Consider the following 10,566-nt stretch of genomic DNA (forward strand, 5'->3'; position numbering starts at 1 on the left):
CCCATTGTGCTAGGCATTTCACAAACAAAGAGCAGAGAAGTCCCTACCCTGAAGAGTTTGTGATCTAAATAGACCAGACAGACACAAGATGGGGAAACAGGCTGTTAACACACAAGCAGAGTGATGATCAGTGTGATGGCAGCAAATGTTAGGTTAGTTCCGTAGTTTTTGGGGGTCTGTGTTTAGTTAGGAGGGATAAGAGCTTCAGCAAGGCTTGGGTTCTCCCAATGGGTTTTAAAGTTAAAACTAGTGTTCGTCTGATTTATAAATAATCCTTTGAAGGGTTGTTATGTGAGAGAATGCCATCTTCTGTGGGAATGGGAAGTACAAACAAACCACTGTTGCCCTCCCACTGCACCGCAGGCACGCACTCCTACTTCTTGAAACCAAAGGATATGCCTCCGTAGAGTGGTTTTCTGCAAACACTTTGCATTAAGCCTTTCCATTTCTGCCTAAAGGGGAACCCTGTCTGCTTGCCGTCTACCAGCAAGGTTCTTGTAAATTTCAACATGCAGGCTGCTGATGTAATAGGGCAGGGGGTGGCACTGAGGTGGAATCAGTAACCAGACATCTTGGGCTTGTTGAGGGGATGTCTCATGAGAAGCTGCAATTTTTCACTACTGGACACCTGGCCTAGGCAAGATGTTTAACGATGAATGGTTGGACAAAAATACAAGTGTGGCTGAAGATTCTGCTTAATACGGTGGTTTGGAAATTCCTGTCATTGGACTGATTGTCCTCTGCTTTGCCTCTTGTGCAGTTATTTGCCTCTATATTGAAGGGGTATGAAACAGACATTCTGATCTGGTAGCATTTGACACCTACTTTGCCCAGGTGTAAACACTGAGTTATGGAACAAGGCATGGGAGAGTCGAGATGGCTGAGGATAGTTATTTATAAAACTTATGATACATTATTGTAGGTAACATGGGTTGTATGTATTCTGAAGGGCCAGTGTGAGGATTCTGGAGGGAAGCAGATTATTAGGGATTTCATCTCAAAATGTAATCTCTTCTGAACCATCATCTCCCTCAATTTTAGGTAGTAGCAGCAGCTCACATATGGCCATATGCATTTTGGAACTGCTACACATCAGGGGAACAGGGGCGGCTGCAGCTGTAGATTTGGCAGATCCCAAAAGCTGGCTTTGGGACTCAACTAGATTGTTCCCCAGCACCTGCCCTTGACTCTTTGGCTCTCTAAATGGTGGGAACACCAGTTCTTTATCACAAGATGCTGTATTAAAATCACACTCGAATCTAGTCTCTGTGTCGAATGATATCTCTTCCAAACCCATTCATCTTTACTTCCTTTCCAGCACATGCTGTTGGGAAGCCCTTTGAGCTTAGAAACACCAAGCAGTGATCACCTGCATTTGCAGTTTATCAGCAGTCTCTCTCTCTCTCCCCATGGGAAGGACAGAGAGACAGGTTCAACAAGTCTGCTGGCCAACAAGTGCAGTCTATTGTTAGTATCACCATGTCCTCCTCAGTAACATCAGGTTCAGAGGGCAAATCGCTCAAAGCAGCTGGGACATGACTGTTAGCTTGTGAGGAATGATGTAATTACATCCCCCTCTGCAGTGAATTGAATAGAGAGGCCTTCAGAGGCACAGACCTGGGGGGGCTACCTCAGGTTACTTCAGGTCAGGATACTGTCAAAATCCATCAGAGGAATTCCCAATAGATTTGGCAGTCGACATGCACAATGCAGGCATTATGCCACGAGCGCTTTAGTTGAGTTACAGGCATCTGGGCTTTGGAGGGAACTAATAAAATGTTGCTTTTTTCTTCTGCTGCTGCATGAATTAAGGCTTGTTGAATTAATGAATTTTAAAAATCAAATTGGTTGAAGTTTGGGGTTTCTTTTGTCTCTAGTTCCGATAGCTCAGTGTTGAAAGTGAAAGAACCTAGTAAGCCACAAAACTTAGTCAGTAAGCAGGGAATGCAATGTGGAGTGTGGTAGAATATCGTCCTGCTATGATTTTGATGCTCTTCTCTAATAACTGTGCAGGTTTCTTCATAAAAGAACTTCAATCAGATCCTAATTCTCCTGGGACAAAATAAGTGTTTTGCATTTTTGATGTAAATAAATATGCTGTCCACATTGTAGGATGGGGTCAGGGTGTGCATGGCATTCTGGCCTTGGATGGAGAAAACGTGGCCAGCCAACAGCCTGTATCAGATGTTAAGTATGGTAATATGTGTAAGTCAGCACTAATTTAACACATTGTACATGTTATTCCAGGAGTGGGCAAAGTCTTTGTCCTGAGGGCCACATCTGGGTATAGAAATTGTATGGCAGGCCATGAATGCTCACGAAGCTGGGGTTGCAGTACAGGAAGGGGTGAGCGTTCTGGCTGGGGTAGTGGGCTCCGGAGTGGGGCCAGAAATGATGAGTTCAGGATGTGGGTGGGGGCTCTGGGCTGGGGCAGGGAGCTCCGTCTAGGGGTGCGGGCTCTGGGGTGGGGATGGGAATGAGGGGTTTGGGGTGCAGGAGGGTGCTGTGGGCTGGGATCGAGGGGTTTGTAGGGCGGGAGGGGGATCAGGGCTAGGGCAGGGCGTTGGGCACCCGGGGGGGGTGGCTCAGGGGTGCAGGCTTCTGGGGGTGCTTACCTCCAGCAGCTCCTGGAAGCAGCGGTATGTCCATCCTCTGGCTCCTATGTGGAGGTGCGGCCAGGCGGCTCTGCTGTGCGCTGCCCTGTCCACAGGTGTCGCCCCTGCAGCTTCCATTGGCTGCAGTTCCCGGCCAATGGGAGCTGCGGGGGCAGTGCGCGGAGCTTCCTGGCTGCCCCTATGCATAGGAGCCGGAGGGGGGACATGCTACTACTTCTGGGGGCTGCACAGAGTGGCCCCCAACCCTGCTCCCCAGCTGGAGTGCCAGAACAGGGCAAGCCCTAGACCCCGCTCCCCAGCAGGAGCTCGAGGGCCAGATTAAAATGGCTGGTGGATTTGGCCTGCTGGCCATAGTTTGCCCACCCCTGTGTTATACCCTAATAAAGCACATGTTTTTAAAAAATCCACGGACATTGACTCCTCCCTGTGATTTCTTTCTCTTCATGAGACTGTATGAAATTGAACTTTCCATTTTAATGACTTTGAATGTATTCTGCCTTTTATGGTCCGTTGGCCTCAGCAAGGATCGGTGTCTCTCCCCCGGACCCCCACCCCAGTCATGCACACTCTTTGCACAGTATACCTGGTGGTCTGAATGCAAGTGACAAAAAGGTGGTAGGGATGCTGTGAAGGGAGGTGTTCTAGAATATGCTTTGTGTTGTCACCATGGGTGGTGCTACAAGTAGTTCTGAATGTGCTGCCTCACCACTAAACTACTGTGAGTCGGCTTGGAACTGGAAAGGAGTTCTGAGTAATGGTTTAGTGGAAGGTGTACAAAGCACCCCATTTTGACCTAGAATCAGAGGCGGATTAGGGGTTTATGGGGCCCCTGGGCCAGAGCAAGTGGGGTCCCTTCCCCATCCCTTCCATATGCGGTCCCCCTGCCCCTCCCCCCGTGTTCCTGCCAGGAAATGGGGTCGGGACACGGGGGCTTGCTTGGTGCTCCTGCTGGGGAGTGGGGTCGGGGTGCCCATTTTGACAGGGGCCCCACAGTTGGCCTAGTGGCTAATCTGCCGCTGCCTAGATTTGAAAGGAGAAAGTTAATATGGTGTCCATTCTTCTGAGAACCCACTGTTATCAGGACCTGGTTCCGTATTTCAAATATACTAACAAATGTCCTTATCTGTACTACTACCATTAGACTATTAAAATGAAAAGAACCTTTAATGTATCATTTTCTTTTCAGATCTAATGCCCTTATTTGGATTGCACTCTGTTTTGAGAACTAAAATGGGCTGGTTGTTCTCATGTGCAGATATTTTGTTTGGGTTTGTAAGAGCTACAGAGAGATAACTGGATCTAAACACACAACTGTTTTCACCGACATTTTACAAATCATCACAGCTTTTCCATTATCAGGTTTTGTAAAACCTAATACAATAAAATATTTTTTTGGTCTGGACTCCCTAACTTTGTCACATGCACTGAATTGGGGCCATAGCAAACTGTGTAATACTTAAGCGTGTTCTTAAGTTCCATTAAAATTAATGGCATTAAAGTACGCGCTTAAGTGCTTTGCTAAAGAGGAAGACCAAGGACAGAGTAGGCCTGTTACTCAATGAGAGGGGGAAAGACAATAACAGAAAATGTGGAAATGGCAGAGGTGCTTAATGACTTCTTTATTTCGGTTTTCACCAAGAAGATGGTGGCGAGTGGACGTCTAACATAGTGAATGCCAGTGAAAATGAGGTAGGATCAGAGTCTAAAATAGGGAAAGAACAAGTCAAAAATTACTTAGACAAATTAGATATATTCAAATCACCGGGGTCTGATTAACTGCATTCTAGAATGCTCAGGGAGCTGACTGAGGAGATATCTGAGCCATTAGCAATTATCTTTGAAAAGTCATAGAAGATGGGAGACATTCCAGAAGAATGTCCACTGTATTTGCCCATCTATAAAAAGGGAAATAAGGACAACCTGGGGATTTACAGACCTATCAGCTTAACTTATGTACCCGGAAAGATAATGGAGCAAATAATTAAACAATCAATTTGCAAACACCTAGAAGATAATAAGGTGATAAATAACAGTCAGCACAGATTTTTCAAGAACAAGTCATGTCAAACCAACCTGATAGCTTTCTTTGTCAGGGTAACAAGCCTGGTGGATAGGGGGAAGCAGTAGATGTGGTATATCTTGATTTTAGTAAGGCTGTTGATACTAAAAGAAAAGTACCGCCTCATAAACAAAGTAGGGAAATACAACCTAGATGAAGCTACTATAAGGTGGGTGCATAACGGGCTGGAAAATTTTTCCCAGAGAGTAGTTATCAGTGGTTCACAGTGATGCTGGAAGGGCATAACTAGTGGGGTCCCGCAGGGATTGGTTCTGCGTCCAAAATATTCTGTTCAATATCTTCGTCAATGATTTAGATAATGGCCTAGAGAGTACACTTATAAAGTTTCAGAGTAGCAGCCGTGTTAGTCTATATTCGCAAAAAGAAAAGGAGTACTTGTGGCACCTTAGAGACTAACAAATTTATTTGAGCATAGCTCACTAAAGCTTATGCTCAAATAAATTTGTTAGTCTCTAAGGTGCCACGAGTACTCCTGTTCTTTTTACTTATAAAGTTTGTGGACGGTACCAAGTTGGGAGGGGTTGCAAGTGCTTTAGAGGATAGGATTAAAATTCAAAATTATCTGGACAAACTGGAGAAATAGTCTGAAGTAAATAGGATGAAATTCAATAAGGACAAATGCAAAGTACGCCACTTAGGAAGGAACAATCAGTTGCACATGACTGCCTAGGAAGGAGTACTGTGGAAAGGGATCTGGGGGTCATAGTGGATCACAAGCTAAATATGAATCAACAGTGTCATGTTGTTGCAAAGAAAGCAAACATCATTCTGGGACATATTAGCAGGAGTATTGTAAGCAAGACACGAGAAGTAATTCTTCCGCTCTGCTCCACGCTGATTAGGCCTCAACTGGAGAATTGTGTCCAGTTCTGGGCACCACATTTCAGGAAAGATGTGGACAAATTAGAGAAAGTTCAGAGAAGAGCAACAAAAATGATTAAATGTCTAGAAAACATGACCTATGAGGGAAGATTGAAAATATTGGGTTTGTTTAGTCTGGAGAAGAGAAGACTGAGAGGGGACATGAGAACAGTTTTCAAGTACATAAAAGGTTGTTACAAGGAGGAGGGAGAAAAATTGTTGTTCTTAACCTCTGAGGATAGGACAAGAAGCAATGGACTTAAATTGCAGCAAGGGCAGTTTAGGTTGGACATTAGGAAAATCTTCCTAACTGTCAGAGTGGTTAAACACTGGAATAAATTGCCTAGGGAGGTTGTGGAATCTCTGTCATTGGGGATTTTTAAGAGCAGGTTGGACAAACACCTGTCAGAGATGGTCTAGATAATACTTAGGGCTAGTCTACACTGACAACGCTAAAGTGCTGCCATGTGGCTTGTGTGATCACAGCAGAGCGTTGGGAGAGAGCTCTCCCAGTGCTCTAAAAAAGCCACCTCAATGAGAGGCGCGGCTCCCAGTGCTGGTGCACTGTTTACACTGGCGCTTTACAGAGCTGAAACTTGCTGCGCTCAAGGGGGTGTTTTTTCACCCCCCGAGTGAGAAAGTTGCAGCTCTGTAAATTGTCAGTGTGGACAAACCCTTAGTCCTGCCTTGAGTGCAGGGGACTGGACTAGATGACCTCTCGAGGTCCCTTCCAGTTCTATGATTCTATAGATCAGCCTATGTTAGTTTTGCTAGCTATCAGAAGGTTTGGAGGTTTGGTCTGGATACCAATCAAAAGAAATTGTGCTAGAAATCTCCCATTCAAGCTTTCTTGTGAGACTTCAACTATTTCTTGCCTTTGGCTGGGTTGGGTACAGTGCTTCCAAACTTGACTGAAAAGTGGAATGCTATAAAATAGCACAAAAATGCTGAGTATGGGAAAGTGTGTTTCGGTTTGGTTGTTTTAATTGTAATCCTCAGAAGTTCTGTTTAGTTCATGTCTTTGGATAAAGGTTCAGGTCAGGACCATTTTATCAAAACCACTTTGCCTGTTTTCTTAGTCTGTAGCTCTCAAGAATTTCACAGCCAGCTTTGAGTTATTCTCTCAAATCTCTCCTGCCCAGAAATGTGCATTTTGTGTTCCAGTTAATCCTATTAAGCAGTGTATTACGTGATGTATTAATCATTCGACTGGTAGTAGTAATTATTCTCTTTGGATCACTGCTTTGATGGGACCTTGGAAAACAAGACAGATTTGCTGTGTTTTATGTTGAAGAACGGTTCTGCTGTCTAAAATAAGAAGTATAAAAGTTAAGCATTGAGGAAATAGCTAAGCCAGGGAGCCTTGTTCATATTTGTCTAAATGTACCTCTGAGTCCAATGGATGAATTTGCTATCAGGGTTGAAAGTTGGCAAATCTGCTTATTAAATGTTTCAGATGATGATTTTGGGTGACTTTTAATTTGCCGTAATCTCGGATTGTCTGACCAAGTAAACTTTGCTTTTTAACACTTAGACTTTGTCCCCATTGTGTGATCTCCATTTAGCTGTCTTAGCAGTTGTAATAATCCAGAGAGAATAGTACAGTTGATATTTTTTCATTTTTCTTACTGATATTCAGGTGCAACCTTAAGATCACATCAAACAACAAGAACACGTTCTGATTCTCAAGCATTCAACAAACAGACTTAATTAGTATTGCTAGATAGTATAGACCCTGATAGTAAGCAAATTCCTTCACTCAATAGGGTATTATAGAAACATCTGTACTGCGACTACAGTACCTTCTCTTCAGAAGTAGCTGGCTGAGTACAAAGAGAAGCCACATTCTTGCATTGATTAGATTACTGTAGATTCTCAGATATTTCTAGCAGTACAGGAAATGGTCTTTGTACTACTTGAGTTTTAACAGATATGGGCTTGAGTTTCCATTCTGTCTTGATGTCTTCAAACACATGCTTCCCCCCCTCCCCACCCCCTGGGGCAACATACTGGATCTTTGATCTGTTGTTAGGCTAAATGGCTTGAGAAGTAACTCAACTACACTTATATAAATTATAGAAAGGAAGTTTTGCCCTAATACTTTAAATCCAGTGTGATCTTCAAAGCTTTTACAAGGGCTTTGAATTCTACAATGGATCATACTATAAACATATCCATAATACATTGCATCTGCACATATATATGTATTGTATAAACCCTCTTAAAGTGTATAGATACATAGATATCTATCTATATATATCTATAATATGTGTGTGTGTGTGTCTATACACTTTAAAAGGGTTTATACAGTACCTATAATACATACACAGTATAATTACTATATAGTGAATCTCTTAAAAATTCCTCCTGGAATATACGTTAATCTTAAAGGTCTGATCCTGCAAGGTGCTGAGCAGTGAGCACATTCAGTTCCCACCGGCTTCAGTTGGGTTGTTGAGCATTCTCAGCCACTTGGGTGACTGGACCCTGCATGTTTACTCATTTGAATGTAAGCCACTTGTTTGCTAACACAAACAGTCCCGCAACTTGTCTTCCAGTCTCTCATTATCTCTGCCCCCTTTCTTTCTAGCTCCCTGCCGTCCCTGCAGTGATACAGAAGTCCTCTTGGCTGTCTGCACTAGTGATTTCGGTGAGTTGTTTTTTTCTTCTCTGCTGCTGCTCCCCCATCCACTCCCCCTTACTATGGTGGTTGCTGGATTTGGCTACAGAAACTGCTGCAAACAATGATTAAATTTAAACACCAAATTGCAACAAACAGGGAACTTTCACCGGTTTCTGTAAACAAACTGTGGGCAAAGGGACACACAAAGAACCAAGAGAGAACATTTTTATGGGAGGAGACATGAAGGGCCTCAATTAAAGCCATTGTACTTGGCTAGCTCTTTCTATAGAGGACAAAGAGAGACCTAGCAACAATAATAGAGGTAGAAGTTCAAAGGTTTCTTGGGGGCATGCAATAGGATTTTCCCCTTGATGTCCTAAAGTGGGCCACTAACAAAAGACCAAAGCTGTGTTCTTTTCAGATTTCTGAAGGGGGAAGTTAATGTTCAGCTAATAGCAAAATGTATTGACTGAGAGAAACATGAATTTTCTGAACATGCTTTTTACTGTGGTGTAACTTTTTTCTTATAATTATTATGTTACTATTTTTAACGCAACTTTCTCATGCTTGAATTTAAAGTAATAGAAGCAAGTGGGCCTGTGTAGTCCAGGAGATGGGCTGCAAAGATTATAAATATCTCTCTTAGTCATTTGAACTTACTAGGTCACATTCAGAGGTGATGTAAGTGGATGCTTATATTGGCGCTGAACTTGGATCCAAGCCTCCCAAAGCAGTTTCATGTAACCCTCCCTTTATTTTGTTTGTGTCCTAGTTGTCAGGGGTTCCATCCGAGATGTAACAAATGAGGCAGAGCAGCAAGAATCTGTAATAGATATCAGTGCAAACAAACTTTACAGGCAGAAGAGCAAAGTCTTTCAGCCCACAGAGGAAAATGGGAGCTGGCGGGGACAAATAAAGACCCCACTGGAATGTGGGGTGAGACCAGGAGATGGAGACTTCCTCTTCACGGGACGCATGCAATTTGGGGAGGCCAGGTTAGGCTGTGCCCCTCGTTTTAAAGACTTCCAAAGGATGTACAAAGAGGCAAAGGACAAAGGGCTAAACCCATGTGAAATTGGCCCAGACTGACGCCCCCTATTTGGCTGAAGATTGCTCTTAGCGCTTGGCCGGAACTAATTCCTGGCCCTGGTAAACGCTCTGAACAAAACGGTAATTAACTGAAAGCATGGAGAAATCTGGTGTGCAGAGTGAGAGCCACGCGGAATGTGTCCATGGAAGCAACAGAGGTACGAGCTCAGAAGGCTGCCAAGCAACCAAGGCTGGATTTTTAACCCATCTGGTCCCTATGAACTAAGTTATTATATTTTTTTAGCAACTTCCTTAGGAAAACAAGCAAACAGAAAACTCCAATGTCTTTAAAAAACTCAATGAAAATCAACCTGCCTTTGTATCTTTTTAATACTAATGTTTAAAATGTCTTAAGCTGATGTAGCATTTGGTATGGTGTATTCTGTATAAATGGTCGAGAATGTGATAGAACATGGTAAAATCATCTTAACATTGATGCTTTGTAAAAAGCTTGGTGTACAATTCGAAGATGTTTCTTATGACAGAAATTTATGGAGCCAAATTCCTCTTTTTTATTTGAAAGAATGTACAATCACCGCCTGCAATTTTTCGTTCAGGCTGGCGAATAGTTTCCATTCCAGAGAAATAAAGGTCCCTGGATTTGACCTACATTGTTTCGACTTTTATTCTCCTTCTCCATAATTGTAGCCTCCACAGGTCCAGATGTGCATGTGGATCAAGCGTCCATATGCTATAGATTACTGCTTGCATATTTTTTGGCTGCTGAAGCCCAAGTGCCTATGTGGGGTTGGGAACTGCAGTGGTTTTCAAAGGGGGAGTGGGATCTATTTTTGGAGATTTCTTAAAGAAACATATCCCAGGCAAGAAGCTTTGAATGACTCTTGCTTTCACCCATGGTAGATTACTTGGGAAATCAGTCCAAAACAAGTATTTCCTCCACCTGGGCATGTTCTAGCTATAGGTAAACTGGGCAGCTGCCTAGATCAGCGGATTCTGCCTACAGTGGTAGAGGCAGTGAGGCCAAACCTGAGTGGTGCTTGACCCACTCATGATAGAGGAGGAAGCCATGAGGCCAAACCTGAGTGGTGCTTGACCCACTCATGATAGAGGGGGCAGCTGGGCCAAATCTGAGGGAGTGGCGCTACAACCTGGTGCTTCCCCCGTCCCGCCACCCCTTCTACCATAACCACTGAACCATCAGAAGGCTCACCGTGTTCCTCCCGAAACCCCTCCATTCTAGGGGATAGCAGGGGGGCAGCATGCTGAAGTTTTGACTAGGGCAGCAGATTGTCTTGAGTGGCCTATGCCCCCTCCCCACTCTTCCCATTCTCTAGGAG

The 10,566-nt window shown here is 43.8% G+C and overlaps 1 protein-coding gene across 1 annotated transcript in view; it reads left to right on the forward strand.

Annotated features, from left to right (window-relative positions):
* Nucleotides 1-9,873, forward strand: part of METRNL (meteorin like, glial cell differentiation regulator) — a 34,640-nt gene extending 24,767 nt beyond the window's left edge. Inside the window, exons 3-4 of the mRNA XM_084646635.1 lie at nucleotides 8,147-8,206; nucleotides 8,952-9,873. Coding sequence (XP_084502761.1) covers nucleotides 8,147-8,206; nucleotides 8,952-9,268 — 377 coding nt within the window. The 3' untranslated portion in view covers nucleotides 9,269-9,873. The remainder of the gene's footprint in view (nucleotides 1-8,146; nucleotides 8,207-8,951) is intronic.
* The last annotated feature ends 693 nt before the right edge of the window (nucleotides 9,874-10,566 follow it).

Source organism: Lepidochelys olivacea (assembly GCF_965140295.1).
Source record: "Lepidochelys olivacea isolate rLepOli2 genome assembly, chromosome: 14".
Classification (NCBI taxonomy): Eukaryota; Metazoa; Chordata; order Testudines; family Cheloniidae; genus Lepidochelys; species Lepidochelys olivacea.